General features: G+C 43.0%; 1 protein-coding gene across 3 annotated transcripts in view; it reads right to left on the bottom strand.

Annotated features, from left to right (window-relative positions):
* Positions 1-20,634, bottom strand: part of rictora (RPTOR independent companion of MTOR, complex 2 a) — a 238,828-nt gene that overhangs the window by 113,383 nt on the left and 104,811 nt on the right. For all 3 annotated transcript variants that reach the window (XM_072593117.1, XM_072593126.1, XM_072593134.1), the window contains exons 6-7: positions 18,648-18,711; positions 55-181 (exon numbers count right to left, since the gene is read on the bottom strand). In XM_072593117.1, the coding sequence (XP_072449218.1) occupies positions 55-181; positions 18,648-18,711 (191 nt within the window). The remainder of the gene's footprint in view (positions 1-54; positions 182-18,647; positions 18,712-20,634) is intronic.

Here is a 20,634-nt window from a genome sequence, read left to right as displayed (position 1 = left end):
AGGGAATATTTTGAGGAATAAATACCAGAAAAGATAAAAGATTAGTTTAGTTACCTAGCTCACAGAGGATGGCAAGACATGCTCGCACCATTCGATCACGCTCTTGGAGTCCATCATTTCCAACTGCAATCAGGGAATTGGTGATTGAGCTGGGGAACAGCGCAGCATTCACAGTGATCATCTGGGCAAAACAGAAAAACTGATAGTTTGAAGTCCATGGAAAGAAATCAACACTTCAGGAACAATCCAAACACACGATCACTACCCTATGATTTCACAGGTGAGTCTCATCACATTTGGCTTTTCCTTCTGCTGTGTTTTGCTCAATAATTCCAATGTCTGATGCAGGGTGACACTAAAGAAAAAATCCACCTTCATATGACGCTCTTATTAGGAGTAGAATTATATAGCACCTCAATGCTATATTTAATGAATCATTTTGAAGGTATGTTCTGGATACAGCAACATGATGATAGCCTAATTAATACATTGTTGGTTGTGTTGGAAGGAATGCTGATAATTCTTTGAAGAGCAGAGTGGGATCTTTAACACCCACCTGTCCAAACAAATGGTTTGGGGAATGAGTGTCTTCAGTTTAGCATCTAGTGTACAGGATAAGACCATAAAATATAGGAACAGAATTTGGCCATTTGGCCCATTGAGTCAGCTCCATCATTCAATCAACACCATTCTTCTGCCTTCTCCACGTAACACTTAATCCCATTACTAATCAAGAACTTACCTCTGTCTTAAATCCACTCAATGACTTGGCCTCCACAGCCTTCTGTGCCAACAAGTTATAACATAAGGTAATACCTTTGACAATGTAATATTACCTCAACGAATGCAAGTTAAGATCACATGTTCAATTTGCATATGAAATCTCTGAACTCAAAACAATGCTACTGACTGTGAAAAGTTGTTTTAAATATAAAGTGAAAGAAACATAAAATACAAGGAGTTGGTTTAACCTAAGTCCATGAGGATTTCTGCCTGCCAATACAACACTGCCATGAACCTAGCCCAGTTAAGAACAGAGTAAACAGAAACACTAGCTGGCTTCCCTTGATTACTGATGAAGACAGCTTTTGACAGGATCTCTGTCATCAGAGAAGAAGCCCATTACTGCAGAGCAGCTAGTCTTTAATAGAGCATAGGAGCATGTAAGATTTTCTTACAGGTTTTAATGCCTTGCTTGTTGTGAACAGCCAAAATTATATACTGTTTGATATGACCTGCTGTCCTTTGAGATGTAGGACTACATAGCTGGCATCAACACCAGTATTTCATTTGATATACCACATTACTCATTTGTGTGACGGACAGCAAATCTCTTTGGTCTGACAGCAGCATCCTGTTAGTGGCAAGCCCAACTTATGTTGCTATTGCATAGTAGCAGCGTGAAACAGCTTTACCTGTTGCATTTGAGATACATTACTCTTCCAGAGGTAAACTAATTTCCTTCCATGTCTTAATGGGTCCCATTCTACTCTCAAATTCATATCTGAAATGGAACGGTCAAACAGGCTCCTTTTCTTTGGTGTCCTCGTTCAACAATTAGCCAGATGGTTTTCTACTGCAAACCTACCTTTACTATTCGGTATACTCATTGAAATTCCTATAGTTCCACAAGATTTGCCTCATCGACCACATTGTAAATCAGGCCTGCATCGTCTGTTCACCCTGTGATGTTGAAGTAGGGTGTATACCCAACCAGTCCATGTTAATAAATGCTCCATCAATGTCCAATATTAGGTGTGAGTCTGCATTTGGACAACATCAGTTAGATAATCCTGAATGGGTGAGGAATTACGTTAATAGCCAATGTAGGATTGTCACCAACAATGTTGTGCACTTTGTGAATACCAGATGCAACATATATTAATTCAAAGGGCCCTGTTCATTTATGAGCATGTACATACGTGGTTTCTGTTTCTACTCAACAAAATAGGTGCCAGCCAAATTGGGTTTATTTCTCAGAGCAATATCCTAAGTCATGAACATGATTTAAAATTTGAAGAAAGGTTGGCAGTTAGTCATCATTAATTGGTATATTCTCCATGGCAATGAGACAATTGAAGTAAACATACATGTACAGTAGAAGATGAAGAAAGCAACAGGTATGCTTTGCCTTCATAGTGACAGGATTTGAGGCCAGGTGCAGGGATGCCTTGTTGCAATTGTACAGGGCCTTGGTGAGATCACACTTGGAGCATTGTGCACAGTTTCAGCCTCCTTATTGGAGGAAATATTTTCTGGCTACTGAGAGTGTGCAAAGGTTTACCAGGCTGATTCTTGGGACAGCGGGACTGATGTATGGTGAGAAACTGGATCAGTTATGACAAATTCACTGGAGTTCAGAAGAACGAGTGGGCATATCATATAAACTCAAATTCTAATAGGATCAGATAGGGTAAATGCTGGAAGGATGTATTTGATGATCATGGAGTCCACAACAGTCTCAGTCTAAGATACACAGTGGCCATCTAGGACTGAAATGATGTGAAATTTCATCACCCAGAGTGTGGTGAGGCTGTGGAATTCTCTGACAAACTGTTGATGTCAAAACAATAAAGATTTTCAAGAAAGACGCTCTTAGGACTGAAAGATATCAAAGGATATGGGGAGAAAGTAAAAACAGGGTTCTGAGTTGAATGATCAGCCATCATTACATCAAATGGCAAAGCAGGCTCATGGGACTGAATGGCTTGCACCACCTCCTTTTTTTATCAGTAATAGTGAGAAGAACTTAACAGAAAAGTAGCAAGGTTTCTCTGTAGTTAGAAAGGTTTTGATGAGACCACATCCGGAGTAATGAGCACAAAATTGGTCCAACTATTTAAAGTACATTAGAAGCAGCTCGAAGGCGGCTGACCAGACTAATACTGGGAACAAACAGGTCACCAAATGAGGAAAGGCTAGGCTCATAACTATTGAGAGTTTAGTCTAGATAGAGGTGACTCCTTTGAAGCATACAAGGTCCGGAGGGTACTGAAAAGGTGAGTGCAGAGAGGATAATTTTTTTTTTAAAGGGAGGACATAGAGTTGGGGCTTAAAATAAAGGGTTACCTATTTATAAAGAAGTGAGGCTTTTTTAAAAAAAAACTTTTCAAGATACACATGAATCTTTTTCTGAAAAGCATTCTTTGATATTTTTGAGGCAGGAGTAGATAGATTCTCAGCGAGGAGTGAAAGGTGACCTCAAATCAGATTAAATGGCAGCATGGGTTCAAGGGATAGGATGATGTCCTTCTGTCTTCCTTTTCATATGCATGTTGCTGTTTTGAAATGATACCACTGTAATTTCCAATAGTACTGGGTCAAAATCCTGGAACTGCTAACTTAAAGCACAGTTTGTGCACCTACACCACCTGTGGTTCAAAGTGGAGTCTTGGCACCACATTCTCAAAGGCAATTAGGTTTGGGCACCATCAGTAAACATCCCCACTTCTAATTTTATCATTGAGGAATGGTCATTGATGAAGCCACTGAAGATGATTGGGCCTAGGAGTCCATTCTGAGGAACTCCTGCAGAGATGTCCTACAGCCGAGATGACTGACCTCCAACAATCATAACCATCTTCTTAGGTGTCAGATATGACTGCAATGAGCAGAGGAGTTTCTGGATTCCTATCAACTTTGTTTTGGCTAGGGGGCCCTTGATGCCATACTGTCAAAAAGGGGTCTTAACATCAAGGGCAGTCACTCTCACCACGCCTCTGGAATTCAGCTCTTTTGTCTATGTTTGAATCAAGACTGCAGTGAGGTCAGGAACTGAATGGTCCTGGTAGACCCCAACTAGGCACCAGTGAGATTATTGCTGAGCAGGAACTGCTTGATAACACTCAATGATACCTTATTAAGAGTAGTCTGATGGGGCAGTAACTGGCTGGATTGGATTTGTCCTGCTGTGTACGTACAGGAGATATCTAGGCAATTTTCCACTTTTTGAGTGGACGCCATTAACTGCACTGGAACAGCTTTGCTCAGGATGCGGCAAGTCTTCGGTTACACTGCCAGAATGTGGCGAGGGCCCATAGTCTTTGCAGTATCCAGTGCCTTCAACTTTTTTTCTGATGTCACAGGGAGTTAACTGGAGTGGCTGAAAACTGGTACCTGATGCTTGGGACCTCTAGAAAAGGCCTTTATGGATCAGCTACTTGACACTCCAGCCTCATCCTTTGCTCTGGTGCTGAGCTACGCCATTATTGAGGGTGGGAATATTTGTGGTGCCGCCTCCTCCAGTAATTGCTTCATTGTCCACCACTATTTGTGACTAAGAGCTTAGATTTGATTTGTTGACTGTGGAATCGCTTAGTTATATCACTTGCTGGTTACATTGTTTGGCATGTTAGTCCTGTTTTGTCACTTCACCAGGCTGACACTTCAATTTTAGGTATGGCTGGTGCTGCTCCTGACATGCCCTCTTGCAATCTTCACTTAACCAATGTTTTATTCCATTTATTTGGTGGAGTAGTTGACAGCACAGCTTAGAGATAACTTTGCAGTTCTTGTGGTGCAGAGGCAGAGTCCCTACTTCTGACTCAGGTTCATGTCCCACCTGCTTCAGAGGAATGCAATAACAGTGTTGTTCAGAAAAAATTGGCTCTGCTTTGTTCTCATTAAGCCTGCCTCAGGAGCTTTTTAATCAATATATAAAAACCATGTAGTGTTAGCTTTACTCTTCATCCACTGAGCATTGTTGCATCTGTAAATATTCATTAAAATAGGACTAGATATGCAACACCCCAGGTGACAAAAATATTTAGTAGAAATAAGGTGTGGTGAGGGGCGGGGGTGGCGTGGGAAGGGAGGGGGAAAAGAGGTGAGGTAATATAGTAGTCTTGGTCTAGGATAGTATCATAGTCCTTGAATGAGATGCAGTTCCGAAATTAGAATCTGTAATGCTTGGAGGTGAGAAACAGGAAGACAGTGGTGACCTTGTTGGGTATTTATTATATACCTCCAAATATTGGGGAGGAAGTGGAAGAGAGCACATTTTAGGTAAATTATGGACAAGTAGGATTGTGATAGTGGCAATGTCCATTACTCCAGAGTTGATTTGGGGGGGGGGGGGGTAAGAATTTGAGCACATAAGGAGAGAAATTCCTGCAATGTGTGCAGAACAACTTTCTGGAGTAATGTTTTCCAGTCCTACCAGGGAGGAAGCCATGCTGGACCTGGTCCTACGAAATGAGATAGGACAAGTGGTGAAACAAAAGCAGAAATTACTGCAACTCAGATCTGGCAGCTCTGTGGAGAGAAAACCGTTAACATTTCAGGTCCAGCGGTCCTTCAAAACTAATTGCAACTAGTAAAAGGAGGAGAATGTCAGACCGGGTGGGGGCAGCATTTAAGAAATATTGATCACAAGGTTCAATATTACGTTGGAAAAGAATAAAAATCAATCATGGAAAAGCACAGATCTTTAGGTCGAAAAGATTTTAGGTCTAATAAGGCATTTGAAATGCTTTCCTTTATTGGTCACAGCACTGAGTGTGGTGTTGGGATGTCATGGACTGTACAGGATATTGGGAAGCCACTTTGGAATATTGTGTGCAATTCTGGTCTCCCTCCTATTGGAAGGATGTTGTGAAACTTGCAAGGGTTCAGAAAAGATTTACAAAAGACGTTGCCAGGGTTGGAGGATTTGAGCTATAGGAAGAGGCTGAATAGGCTGGGGCTCTTTTCCCTGCAGCATCGGTGATTGAGGGGTGACATTCTGGAGGTTTATAAAATCATGAGAGGCATAGATAAGGTAAATAGACAAGGTATTTTACCCGGAGTGGGGGAATCCAGAACTACAGGGCATAGCTTTAGGGACGGGGGGGAAATGTTTTTAAGGGACCTAAGGGCAACTTTTTCACCCAGAGGGTGGTGAGTATATGGAATGAGCTGCCAAAGGAAGAGGCGGCGGCTGGTACAATTGCAACATTTAATACATCTGGATGGGTACATGAATAGGAAGGGTTGAGAGAGATATGGGCCAAGTGCTGTCAAATGTGTCTAGACTAGGTTAGGATATCTGGTCAGCATGAATGAATTGGACTGAAGAGTCTGTTTCCATGCTGTACATCTCTGACTCTAACTGGAGCAGGTTCATTAGAAACACATTTTTGGTGGATAAAACAATGGATGAAAAATGAGACGCTTTTAAAAGAGAGATGAATAGGATGCAAACTGGGGATATACCAATGAGAAATAAATACTTATTATCCAGTACCCTGGATGACCAAGGATATTGATCAGAAAATAAGGAAGGAAAAGGAGGTTTATGATGCATACCAGAATAATAACAGCAATAGAAAACAACAGGAAGAATGTCTCAAATGCAGGAGACAGGCTAAGGCTCAAAAAGGAATGCTAAGAGGAAGCGTGAAGAAAGGCTGTTCTGAAACAAGTAGTAAAATGTGCTTCAAACATATTAATAGTAAAACATTAGTGAAAGATAGGATGGAGTATATAAGGAACAAGCAAGGTAAGCTGCTCACTGAAGCAAAGGTTACAGCAGAGGGATAAAATGAATATTTTGCTTCTATCTTTACCACATTAGAACATGGTGGTAATGGTCACGTTAAAAATGAGTGTTGAGCAACTGAGCAGCATAGTGATAGATTAAAAAGGGGCTAAAAAGACTGGCAGCACTCCAGGTAGAGAAGTCACCAGGGCTGAATGAGATGCAGGGTCGAGAGCGTGGTGCTGGAAAAGCACAAGTCAGGAAGCATCCGAGGAGTAGGAAAATCGACACTTTGGGCATAAACCCATCATCAGGAATGATTCCTGATGAAGGGCTTTTGGCCGAACCGTTGATTCTCCTACTCCTCGGATGCCACCTGACGTGCTGTGCTTTTCCAGCACCACGCTCTCAACTCTGATCTCCAGCATCTGCAGCCCTCACTCCCTCCTGGATGAGATGCATCCTAGATTGATGAGCGAGGCAAGGCAGCAAATTGGGAAGCCATCAAAAGAAATTTTTTTAGGAATCACTGAACACAGGATTAGTCCTGGGGACTGGATGATTTCAAATGTGATACCATTATTTAAGAAAGGGCAAAGGATAACTCAGGAAACTATAGCCCTGTCAGCTTGACATCTATAGTGGGGAAACTGATGGGAGGTCATAACACAGGACAAAGGAAATATCCTGTGAGTTAAAAGTAAGTTAAAACTAGACAATCAGCAGTTAATGTCTGACAAATTTAATTGTGTTATTTGATGAGGTGACACAGGCAGTGGATGAGGACAGTGCAGTGGATGCTGTACATTCTAACTTTCAGAAAGCATTTTGCTACATTAGCAAATTATCATTTGTTTCCCAAACATTTCTAGTTATAAATTGATATTTCTCAGATTGGAGAGAAGTTGAATGTGGTGTTCCATAGGGATCAGTACTGGAACCTTTGTTTTTTCTGATTTACACAAAAGATTTGGAGACGTAGAGGGTAAAATATCTAAATGTGCAGATGATACTGAGCTAAGGGGAATAGTGAATTGTGAAGATGCTGATCTACATCAGAAGGACATTGGCAAGTTGGCTAAATAGACAGATACCTGTCGTATGAACTTCAATGCAGAGAAATGAGAGGTAATGCATCTGGTAGGAGAAACAGGGAGGGACATTATAGGCTGATGATACAACTCTGAAGGAGTTGTACAGGAGCAGAAGGACCTCAGGGTTTACATGTATATTTCTCTGAGGGTGAATGGCCAAGTTGGAACAGTTAGTGAAAGGATCCTTAGGTTTATAAATAGAGGGGTAGTGTATCAAAGCAAGGAAGTGATGCTACACCTCCACAAATCATTGGTCAAGACCACATTTGGAGTACTAAGCTCAGTTCTAGGCACCTTATTTAAGGAAGTTAAAGTCCTGAGCAGAATGCAAAGTAGACTTACTGGAATGATTTAACAGCTGACCTAATTTAAATGTTCAAAATTATCAACAATTTTGATGGGGTAAAGGGGGATTTTCTGCTGTTATTAGTTGGTATGTCAGTAACTAGGGGGTCACAACTTCAAGACTGTCAGCAAGAGAGCCAGAGAGTGAGATAAGCACAAACTACTTTACTCAATTGTTAGGATTTGGAATGTACTGTCTGGAGAGTGGTGGAGGCAAATTGCATAGGAACTTTCAAAAGAGAGCTGGATATATATTTGAAAGTAATTAATTGAAAGCGCTACAGAGATAGGGCTGGAGAATGGGATTGGATGGGTAGCTATTTCAGGAGCCAGTACAGACATGATGCTGCGAATGGTTGCCTCCTGGACTGTAAAATTCTATTTGATGATGACACTGAATGTTTGAATAATGACTCAAAAAACAGGCAGTAGAATAAACATGAGGTATGAATGCACACATACTTATAAAATTTACTGAAACACTTTACATATCAGTGAGTCATAATGCATGTGCAGTTAAGCAGGGAAATTCCTGCTGTGCCTAGCAAACATCTCTACAGGGTTATCACCTACTTTGCTCTGTTTACCATCTGGGTATGCAAATAACAGGATTTCACCATCAATGTGCTTAAACACGCCCCACCTCTTCTCCCTGGAGACCTTTGAGATCTCTCTGCTTGCGAGAAGTCTGCTAATGTTCCCAGCCACATTAGTCAACTGAAAACCACACAACAGGAAGTCCAGTCAAATCAGGATGCCCTCCTCACACAAAACACGATCCTTTAACCAACCACAGCGTGCCTTTCATTATCTCAAAGTAGTATGAGCCGGGGAGTCAATTAGCACTCTGCTGAAAAGCAGAGTCAACCGCTGCGGTCACTTCACTGCAAGAGTGCATAAACAAAGCATGCAGCAGAAACAGTTTAGTGTCAATCACCAAGTCAATTTAGAAATGGATTATGTGCTTAATCCAAGCTAGTGTCAGAAGGGAGAACTGCAAGGCCAATTTGATTGGTGTTCAGATACAGAAGTGTATAAGGGTACAGGTTTTGAACTGTGATTGGCAGCAATAGAACAGATGAAAAAATGAATTTGAGCTCATATACAAGCTTTTAGGTTCTAAATGTCCAAACACTTTCTTTACCAGTGGATTAGCTTTGAAGTGTAGTCATTGCTAGTTGTGCAAAAATGGTGGTCAAGTTGTCTACAGCAGAATCTCAAACAGCAAATGTAGAAGTGTTAGTCCTTGAATGATAACTAGTTCATTTTATTCATACCTGCCAAATGAGCTGCTCAGAGGTCTGCAGCACAGAATAATGCCCTTCAGCCCATCAAGTCTGCACTGGTCAAAAACAAGCACCTAACTATTCTAAATGTGTTTTCCAGCATAGAAACATTTAAAATTATAAAGGGAATAGATCTGATGGAAGTAGAGAGAATGTTTCCACTGGGCAGGTGAAACTAAGACAATACAGCATTGCTTCAAAGTTAGGGGGAGCATATTTAGGACTGAATTGAGGAGGAACTTTTTCACTCAGAGGATGGTGAATCAATCTGGAGTTCCCTGCCTAGTGAAATAGTTGAGGCTTCTTCAGTAAATGGTTTCAAAGCTAAGATAGGTAATTCTTCAACTGTTCAAATAATTAAGGGCTATAAGTGAGTGAGGAGGCCACGAAAAGATCAGCCATGATCTTACTGAATGGTTGAGCAGGCACGAAGGGTCAGATGGCCTACTCCTGCTCAAAGTTCTTATATTCTTAATCATCCTGACTACCTGTGACACAAAGAATTATGTAACTGAACCCCTAGGTCTCTGTTCTACAACAGTACCCAGGGCCCTACTATTAATTGTTTAAGTCCAGTTCTTATTTGTATTGCTAAAATGCAATACCCAACAGTATAAGGAGGTGGAGAAGTCCCTATTTTGGGTAATAACCTTCTTCATTAATGGAGGTGAGGGTAGGGCAAGCTGCAGATAAGAGGGGGAGGGAGGTTTGGGTGAAGAGAGGGGCAGAATTGTGAAGTAGTGATAGGGGAACACAAGTGGTGGGTAGGACCTGGTGAGTCTGGAAGGACCTGGAAGAATGAATCCAGTTGGTAGCTGGAAGGAAGGATCAGTAGTTGGAATGGAAGGGAGGAAGCTGGGCTGGAAAGGGAATCAGAGGATGGGTGGAAAGGTTATTTGAAATTGGAGAACTCAACATTAAGTCCTCCAGGCTTATAGGCTGCCCAGGCGGAAGATCAGACCACAAAATGTAGGAACACCACCTTATCTTCCACCTAGGCAGCCTATAAGCCTAGAGAACTCAACGTTGAGGTCTCCAATTTCAAGTAGCCTTCCATCCATCCTCAGACTCCCTTTGCAGCCCCGCCTCCTCCTTTCCATTCTACCTACAAACTCTTCCTTCCAGCTACAAACCAGATTCAGTTCTCCCATCGACCAACCAGGTCGTATCCACCACCTGTGATCACCTATAACTACCTCACTGTTCTGCCCCTCCCCCCCGACCCAAAATCCTGTTTCCCCCACCCCTCCACCTGCAGCTCCCCCTACCCCCACCTCTATTCCTAAAGACAGGTTATACCCAAAATGTCAACTTCTCCACTTCTTGATGCTGCCTGGCTTGCTGTGTTCTTCCAGCCTTCTGCTTATCTACTTTGTATTCCAAATCTGCAGTTCTGTATTCTCTAAAATGCAATATCTCACATTTATCAAAATTCAACTCCATTTGCTGCTCCTCAGCCCATTGATGCAATTGATTTGTATCAATCTATTTGTAATCTTAGTCAACCTTCCTCACCGTTCCATTATACCAATTTTAGTGTCGGCTGCAAACTTATTAATCGTGCCTCTTTTACTCTCATCCAAATCATTTATGTAAATGACAGACTAAAGAGAACCAGTTTTGAAAATGTTAATTTTGCTGCAATGTATATTTTGTACATTGGTGAAGGAAGAATGTCTGCTCAGCTCTGATAGCAAAGATTTTTTTCTTAATTCATAGCAAGTGGCTTCCCCAACATTTAATACTCATCCCTAATTGTCCTTGAGCAAGTGGTGGTAAGCTGCCTTCCTGAACCACTGCAGTCCACAATGTTGTCAGGAAGAGGATTCCAGGATAATGACCCAGCCGCAATACAGAAGTTGTGACATATTTCCAAATGAGTTTGAGTGTGACATGGAGGGGATCTTACTTCTCTTATCCTTCCAGGAAATCGAGATCAAGAGTTTTAAACTTGCTAAGGAGTCTTGGATGAATTTCTGCAGTGCATCTTGTAGATAGCACACACCACTTGGTGGAGGGACTGAACATTTGAGGGCATGATGCCAAACAAGCAGGCAGCTTTGTCCTAGATGGTGTCAAGCTTTTTGAAAGTTGTTGGAAATACTTCACCCAGACAAAGTGGGGAATATTTCCTCACACTCCTGACTTGTGCCTTGTAGATTGTGGACAGGTTTTGGGGGTCAGGTGGTTAATTACCTACTGTAGAAATTTTAAAAAAATCATTGGTTGAGGTTGTCACTGGCCAGGCCAGCATTTATTGCCCATCCCAAATTCTCAGAGAGCAGCTAAGAGTTAATCACATGAGTAGGGTCTGGAGTTACATGTAGGTAGACCAGGTAAGAATAGCAGATTCCTTCTCTTTTCCTGACAATCAACAATGGATTCATGGTCATCATTAGACCTTTAATTCCAGATTTTTATTTTTAATCGACCGATTCAAACTCAAGTCCCCAGAACATTACCCAGGTCTCTGGATTAACAGTCCAATGATAACACCACTAGGCAGTGGCCCATGCCCACGCCTGATAATACCACAACTTCATTTTATATATGCCTCGTGCTGCTCCTGGCACGCAATCCTGTACTCTCCACTGAACAAAGTTGATTTCCTGGCTTGGTGGTAATGGCAAAGTAAGGATATATGCAACACCATGAGGTTGCAGATTGTTTTGGAATACAATTCTGCTGCTACAGATGGACACTACCACCACTTCATGGATGCCTAGGTTTGAGTAGCTGAACCCATATTAAGCCTACCCCTTTTAAAATGATGATAGTGCCACAACATGAAGGTGAGACTTAGTCTCCACAAGGACTGCATGGTGATTATTCTTACCAATATTGTCACAGACAGATGAATATACAGCAGGAAGACTGGTAATAATGAGGTTAAGTATCCTCTGTAAGTATAAGTATGTCAGAATGTTGCTTGCTTAGTCTGTGAGATAACTCCCAATTTTGCTGCCAATCCCATGGACAGTCAACAGGGTTGCTTGGTCTCAGCTTCTGGTGTCTTGGTCAATGCCAGATGGTCCATCCAGTTCATTTCTTTTTGGAGATTTTTGTTTCCAGCACTTGGTACTGAGTTGCTTGCAAATGGAAGTTAAGAGTCAGCCACATTGCTGTAGGTCTGGAGTAATACATAGACCAGGCCATAGAAGGATGCAGTTTTTCATTTGCTAAAGGACCTTAGTGAACAAAGTGGGTTTTTACAATAATAAACTGCAGTTTCAATTTCAGCATTAGATTTATAATTCCAGATTTTATTAATTTCAAGTTTCACCAACTGTCATGATGAAACTCAAACCTAAGCTCCCAGAATATTTCCTATAACATGTCCGGATTGCTAGTCCACTGCACTATCTCCTCACCTTCCTGTTTACAGAAAGAAATATTCTTCTGTCTTTTCTGCAAGATAAAGTTCATTATTTTTACTAATAGCAAAGCAAATGGTAGAAATCTAAAACAGAAAATTTATGTTGAAAATAAACAGCAGATCTTGTTACATCTGTGGGATGTAAAACAAAGTTTCAGTTTGGTGACCCTGCTGCGTATTTTCAGCATTTTCTCGAGTTATTTGCATGTTCACTTAAGATAAAATTGTCAAAATGGAGAATAAATACAGGTTTCTGCTTTTTGCCCCATTACAAAACTGGGGAAGGTGAATTGCGTCCACACATCTTTACGCCATCTTCAACATAACTTCAAGTGTATGCAGATGCAAAGATTGGCCTCAAAATGTTTTTATATCTGGTAAAGACACTATAAGGAAAGTTGGCAGAAGAAATGGTCGTGTTAGGTTGCTGCTAACAGGTTCATCATTAGTTTAGAGCTGTCAGTGAGGTGATTTAGAGAAATTGCTTGATACACAGTTGTTGCGGTTGTCCTGCAGTTACAAATATAAGCATGGAAACAGAGACCACTGCTTATTCTAAGAGATAATAAATGTTTAAAACTGATTAGGGATAGGGAGAGACCGCAGGGTACTGGAGTTAATTTTGAAATGCACCAATACAGAGGTCACGAACTTGAAGTGGATTTTCCAATTCAAAATATTGAATCCATTTACAGTTGAGTTGAAGGAGTTTTAATTTTTGATCATCCTTGTTTGAAGAAAATGTTGGGGAAGGAAGTCAGTAAAACATCAACTAAGTTAATGAAAATGCTTTATAGGAACTGAAGAATGTGTAAATTTAGTCTAGAAGCTCTCTGGGAAAACTGCCTGGCTTACGCAACAGGCGGGAACCCTAAATTTGTTGAGTCTGCCAAAATGAAAAAATTAACGTGAAGTGCTCTATGGAAAGGTCAATCGGTTGGATGGTGATTTAAGTTTATTATGAATGGACGAATGTGCATTTAAATTAAGTGCTCCAACTCATCAGGCAATGAATTGAACAGGGGACACACTGTCTCTCACTGGAGTTCTGATTTAAGTGGACGCCAAGTGCGTGAATGTACCATTTGTCAGCAAAACAAAATGTGGCTGATCACAGGGCAGTGCTGTGTAAATAACTGGATGGCACAAAAATGCAAGAAAATAGCTTATTTGAGCAGCATGAGCAGACTGCCCACGTCAAGGTTAATTAACACCATGAGGAAACGAGCAGATGCTGTAATAGGTCAAAGACCAATTGACTGTGGTAGACATGACACACTTGTAATGTTAGAGACAAAGAAAAACTGGAGATGCTGGAATCCAAGGTAGATAGGCAGGAGGCTGGAAGAACATACCAAGCCAGGCAGCATCAGGGGGTAGAAAAGTTGATATTTGGGTGTAATCGTTCTTCAGGACTGGGGTGGGTGTAGTGGGAGTTGCAGATAAAGGGGGTGGCGGGGCAGAGTGGTGAAGTGGGAATAGGTGAAGACAGGTAAAGAGTACGACCTGGTTGGTCAATGGGAAGAATAAATCTGGTTGAAGGTAGGGGGGAGTGGAAGGGAAGGGAGTCAGGGGATGGGAAGAGAGGTTATTTGAAATTGGAGAACTCAATGTTGAGTCCTCCAGGTTGTAGGCTGCCCAGGCGAAAGATGAGGTGCTGTTCCTCCAACTTGCAGCTTGGTTTGTTGTTTCAATGGAGGCGGCCAAGGATGGTCATGTCAGGAAGGGGAATTGAAATGGGAGGTGACTGGGTGGTCACCGGGCTGCAATGATCCGTGAACCATTCCCAAATTTGCGAGTTTGCGTTTGGTCTCTCCGATGTAGAGAAGACCACATCGGGAGCACTCAATGCAGTAAACTAGGTTGGAGGAGAGGCAGGTGAACCTCTGTCTCACCTGGAGAACTGTTTGGGGCCCTGGATGGAGGTGAGGGGGGCAGTGTATTGGCAGGTTTTGCATCTTTTCAGATTGCAGGGCAAAGTACCTGAAGGTTCGGGGGATTGGTGGGGAGACAGTAATATTGGCTGGTGGTCAACTGAAATTGCAGGTACTGGACAAGGATTAGCCATGCAGGCTGCATAAATGGATAAAAGATTGAGCCTCAGAGCAACAACTAGCTAGTTCAGGAATAGGAATCATTTGATCACCAGGTTGGGGGGAGGGGTTGGGAAAGAAAGGGAACATTCTATCTTTATTTAACATAGATGATTAGAAAGAGAAGATAAAATTCAAAACACTATTTTGATATGAGCGAAGAGTTGCATGGGCCAACTGCTAACCTCCGATTATAGTGGGGATTGGGAGTGAGATATAGAGTGGTCAGAGCTACCTCTGAAAACACCCCTGTAAAAGAAAACAATCCAAAATCTCTAGGATAGTTGATTGAACTATTGAAGAGATACATGTGAAAAGAACTCTAAGCCCTATGGGAGGAATATCATTACTACAACATCTATCTCTGCATTTTAATCACACACTCAACTCTCCATCCACTCACCAAAAATGGGAAATTCTTTCCTGCTATTATACTTGGCAAAACAACAGAAAAATTCTACTCTCTTATCTCCTGTCTCCAACCTGCTGGATACACTGTTAGCTCTTAACTCAAACAGGCATGAGTAGAAACCACTTTGATTTCTGTTCTCCTGCTAATGGGGTACTATCCCATATTATGACAGGAACTGGATATAATAGTAAGAATGTTACACTTCAGTTATATTGGAGACACCATTACTCTCAATATTGTGTGCAACTTTGGCCCCCTTATTTAAGGGTGTAAATGCAATGGAGGCAGTTCAGAGGAAGATTACTGGTTTGATACCAAGAATGAGTTAGTTGACTCATGAGGATAGATTGCATAGTCTGGGCTCATTTCCATTGGAGTTTAGAAGAGTGAGAAGTGATTTGCCTAAAATATACAAGATCCTGAATGATTTCAGCAAGGAGGACACGCAAACCATGTTAAAAATCACACAACACCAGGTTATAGTCCAACAGGTTTAATTGGAAGCACTAGCTTTCGGAGCGCTGCTCCTTCATCAAGTGGTTGAGAACACACTTGTCAGGCAGTGTCCTCCACAACCACCTGATGAAGGAGCGACACTCCGAAAGCTAGTGCTTCCAATTAAACCTGTTGGACTATAACCTGGTGTTGTGTGATTTTTAACTTCATACACCCCAGTCCAACACCAGCATCTCCAAATCATGCAAATGATGGTTCATCTTATGGATCAGTCCAGAACTGGAAGGCACTGTTTAAGTTACAGGTCATGTTTTGGACAGACATGAATTTTTTCTCAGAGGATTGACAGATTGAAATTCTCTGCCTAAGATAGTGGCGTAAGCAGGGTCATTAAATATTTTTATAAGGCAAACGTAGATAGATTCTTGTTAGGAAAAAGTGAGGATTGCAAATGCTGGAGATCAGAGCTGAAAATGTGTTGCTGGAAAAGCGCAGCAGGTCAGGCAGTATCCAAGGAGCAGGAGAATCGATGTTTCGGGCATCAGCCCTTCTTCAGGAATGAGGAAGGTGTGCCGAGCAGGCTAAGATAAAAGGTTGGGAGGAGGGACTTTGGGGAGGGGTGTTGGAAATGCAATAGGTGGAAGGAGGTAAAGGTGAGGGTGATAAGCTGGAGTGGGGGTGAGGGCAGAGTGGTCAGGAGGAAGATTGCAGGTTAGGAAGGCGGTGCTGAGTTCGAGGGTTGGGACTGAGACAAGGTGGGGGGTGGGGAAATGAGGAAACTGGAGAAATCTGAGTTCATCCCTTGTGGTTGGAGGGTTCCTAGGCGGAAGATGAGGCGCTCTTCCTCCAACTGTCGTGTTGCTATGGTCTGGCGATGGAGGAGTCCAAGGACCTGCATGTCGTTGGTGGAGTGGGAGGGGGAGTTGAAGTGTTCAGCCACGGGGTGGTTGAGTTGGTTGGTCCGGGTGTCCCAGAGGTGTTCTCTGAAACGTTCCGCAAGTAGGCGGCCTGTCTCCCCAATATAGAGGAGGCCACATTGGGTGCAGCGAATGCAGTAAATGATGTGTGTGGAGGTGCAGGTGAATTTGTGGCAGATATGGAAGGATCCCTTGGGGCCTTGGAGAGAAGTAAGGGGGGAGGTGTGGGCGCAAGTTTTGCATTTCTTGCTGTTGCAGGGGAAGGTGCCGGGAGTGGAGGTTGGGTTGGTGTGGGGTGTGGACCTGACGAGGGAGTCACAGAGGAATTATATCCCTGGTGGTGGGGTCCATTTGGAGGTGGCGGAATTGACGACAGATGATACGATGTATATGAAGGTTGGTGAGGACCAGTGGGGTTCTGTCCTGGTGGAGCCACCAGGACAGAACCCCACTGGTCCTCACCTACCACCCCACCAACCTCCATATACATCCTATCATCCATCATCATTTCTGCCACCTCCAAACAGACCCCACCACCAGGGATATATTTCCCTCCCCTCCCCTATCAGCGTTCCAAAAAGACCACTCCCTCCGTGACTCCCTCGTCAGGTCCACACCCCCCCACCAACCCAACCTCCACTCCCGGCACCTTCCCCTGCAACCGCAAGAAATGCAAAACTTGCGCCCACACCTCCCCCCCCTTACTTCCCTCCAAGGCCCCAAGGGATCCTTCCATATCCGGCACAAATTCATCTGCACCTCCACACACATCATTTACTGCATCTGCTTCACCTGATGTGGCCTCCTCTATATTGGGGAGACAGGCCGCCTACTTGCAGAACGTTTCAGAGAACACCTCTGGGACACCCGGACCAACCAACCCAACCACCCCATAGCTCAACACTTCAACTCTCCCTCCCACTCCACCAACGACATGCAGGTCCTTGGACGACTCCATCACCAGACCATAGCAACACAACGGCTGGAGGAAGAGTGCCTCACCTTCTGCCTAGGAACCCTCCAACCACAAGGGATGAACTCAGATTTCTCCAGTTTCTTCATTTCCCCTCCCCCCACCTTGTCTCAGTCCCAACCCTCGAACTCAGCACCACCTTCCTAACCTGCAATCATCTTCCTGACCTCTCCGCCCCCACCCCCACCCCCACCCTGGCCTATCACCCTCACCTTTACCTCCTTCCACCTATTGCATTTCCAATGCCCCTCCTCCCTACCTTTTCTCTTAGCCTGCTTGGCACACCTTCCTCATTCCTGAAGAAGGGCTCATGCCCGAAACGTCGATCCTCCTGCTCCTTGGATGCTGCCTGACCTGCTGCGCTTTTCCAGCAACACATTTTCAGCATAGATTCTTGTTAGGCAAGGAAACAGAAGTTATTAGGGACAGATGGGAATGTGGAATTTGAACTACGAACACATCAACTATCATCTTTTTGAATGGCGGAGCAGTTCCAAGGGGCCAAATGGTCTACTTCTGTTCCATTATTTCCTACCTTCTTCTGCTAAAAGGCATTCCAGATCTGAAAAATGCTCACCGGCATCCCAATTTTTCTTGGAGATTTTCAGCAACGAATAACAGGGATTGGCATTTGGAAGCTATTCAAATTAAATTGTTCACTGTTGTGAAGGGCTGAGGCATTATGATCACAAGTTAAGAATGAGGAAGTACAGGAATGTTTTTCATCAAAAGGCTAATCACGAAGTCAATCACGGGATAATAAAACAAACAGCACAGGTAGATACAGACTAAAGCCACATCCTCTATACTGCTCTCATCAAATACTCACAAGACATGTACAGCACAGGTTTAGATACAGAATAAAGCTCCCACCAGACTGTACCTTCCAACAATCTCAGGGCAGGTACTGTACAGGAGGTGTAGCACAGATTAAATGTACACTACAATATCTAGCTTGGTATCTGAACTCAGAGGCTAATAAGTTAACTATGAAAAAAATCCAGAAGGGTGTTTTAGAAGCTAAATCCATTCTCCCTTGCCTATGCAGCTATTTTCCCTTAAGCCAAGATTGGCAGAGGAGGAGGAAACATCAGCAGTTAGAAGGGACAGTCACAGATTACACTACTGACATTGTCTGTTATTCATACCACGCCACATCTAGCTTGATGCAAAGAAATATCTCAGTATAATGCTTGTAAATTCAGTGATGAAGTAGCAACATCAGAGAGTATATTTACCTTTCGAACTAATCGAAGTGCTTGGGTTCGCTCCACTTCGTTACTCTGTTGTATGTCTATACACCTAGAGAAAGAAGATCATAAAGACTGTTCATTCATGTTCCTGCATTGCCTCACTGGGGTGATGACTCACACAGTGAACTATCATTGTATTACTGCATGGAGGTGATGACTCACACAATAACCTGTCATGTGAACATAGAACATGACAGCGCAGTACAGGCCCTTGAAGTTGCACCGACCTGTGAAACCAATTCTAACCTACACTATTCCGTTTTCATCCACATATTTGTCCAAAGGCCATTAAAATAGGAGAGTCTACTATTGTTCCAGGCAGGGCATTCCACTCCTCTACTACTGAGTAAAGAACCTACCTCCAATATCTGCCCTTTGTCTATCACCCCGCAAGTTAAAGCTATGTCCCCTAGTGCTAGCCATCATCATCCTAAGAAAAAGGCTCTCAATGTCCATCCTATCAAATCTTCTGATCTTGCATGTCTCTACTAAGTCACCTCTCAGCCTTCTCTTCTAACAGATACAGCCTCAAGTCCCTCAGCCTTTACTCATAAGACCATCCCTCCATACCAGGTAACATCCTGGTAAATCTCCTCTGCACCCTTTCCAACGGTTCCACATTCTTCCTGTAATGCAGCGACCAGAACTGCGCGTGATTGTCCAAGTATGACTGCACCAGAGTTTTGTACAACTGCATGACCTCATGGCTCTGAAACACAATCCTTCTATCAATAAAACCTAACACGCTGTATGCCTTCTTAAAAACCTTATCAACCTGAGTGGCAACTTTGAGGGGTCTATGTACATGGACACCAAGACCTCTCTGCTCATCTACATTAGCAAGAATCTTACCATTAGTGAATCACCTCACACTTTTCCACATTAAACTCAATTTGCCACCTCTCAGCCCAGCTCTGCAGCTTGTCTACGTCTCTCTAAAACTTACAACATTCTTCAGCACTATCTGCAACTCCACTGACCTCAGTGACATTGCAAATGTATTAATCCATCCTTCTACGCCCTCATCCAGATCATTTATAAAAATGACAAACAGCAGTTGCTCCAAAACAGATCCTTGTGGTACACCACTACATCCTTGAACTCAAGGATGAACACTTCCCATCATTTCCCACCCTCTGTCTTCTTACAACTGGCTAATTTCTGATCCAAACCACAAAAATCACCCTCAATCCCATGCCTTCACACTTTGTGCAATAGCCTACAGTGGGGAACCTTATCAAACGCTTTACTGATATCCATATACACCACATCAACCTTGTTTGGTCACCTTCTCAAAGAACTCAATAAGGTTTGAGACACACAACTTACCCTTCACAAAACTGTGTTGACTATCCCTAATCAAATTATTCCTTTTGAGATGATTATAAATAGCCTCTGTAAGGCTCACTGGACATTAATTACCAGGGATTTCTCTACTGTCCTTGAACAAAGGGACAACATTTGCTATTCTCCAGTCTTCTAGCACTATTCCTGTAGACAATGATGACAGAAAGATCAAAGCCAAAGGCTCTGCATCTCCTCCCTGGCTTTCCAGAGAAATCTAGGATAAATCCCATCTGGCCTAGGGAACTTATCTATTTTCAAACCTTCCAGAATTGCTAACACTTCATCCTTATGAACCTCATCCAATCTAGTTGAATAGCCTGCATCTCCGTATTCTCAACATTTGTGGGCGGCACGGTGGTTAGCACTGCTGCCTCACAGCGGCAGAGACCCAGGTTCAATTCCCACCTCAGGCGACTGACTGTGTGGAGTTTGCACATTCTCCCCGTGTCTACGTAGGTTTCCTCCAGGTTCTCCGGTTTCCTCCCACAGTCTAAAAATGTGCAGGTTCGGTGAATTGGCCATGCTAAATTGCCCGTAGAGTTAGATGAAGGGGTAAATGTTGGGGAATGGGTCTGGGTGGGTTGCGCTTTGGCAGGTCGGTGTGGACTTGTTGGGCCGAAGGGCT

The sequence above is a fragment of the Chiloscyllium punctatum genome, chromosome 2 (assembly GCF_047496795.1).
Source record: "Chiloscyllium punctatum isolate Juve2018m chromosome 2, sChiPun1.3, whole genome shotgun sequence".
Lineage (NCBI taxonomy): Eukaryota > Metazoa > Chordata > Chondrichthyes > Orectolobiformes > Hemiscylliidae > Chiloscyllium > Chiloscyllium punctatum.
The sequence above is the reverse complement of the archived record's forward strand: the minus strand, read 5'-3'. Positions and strand labels throughout refer to the sequence as shown.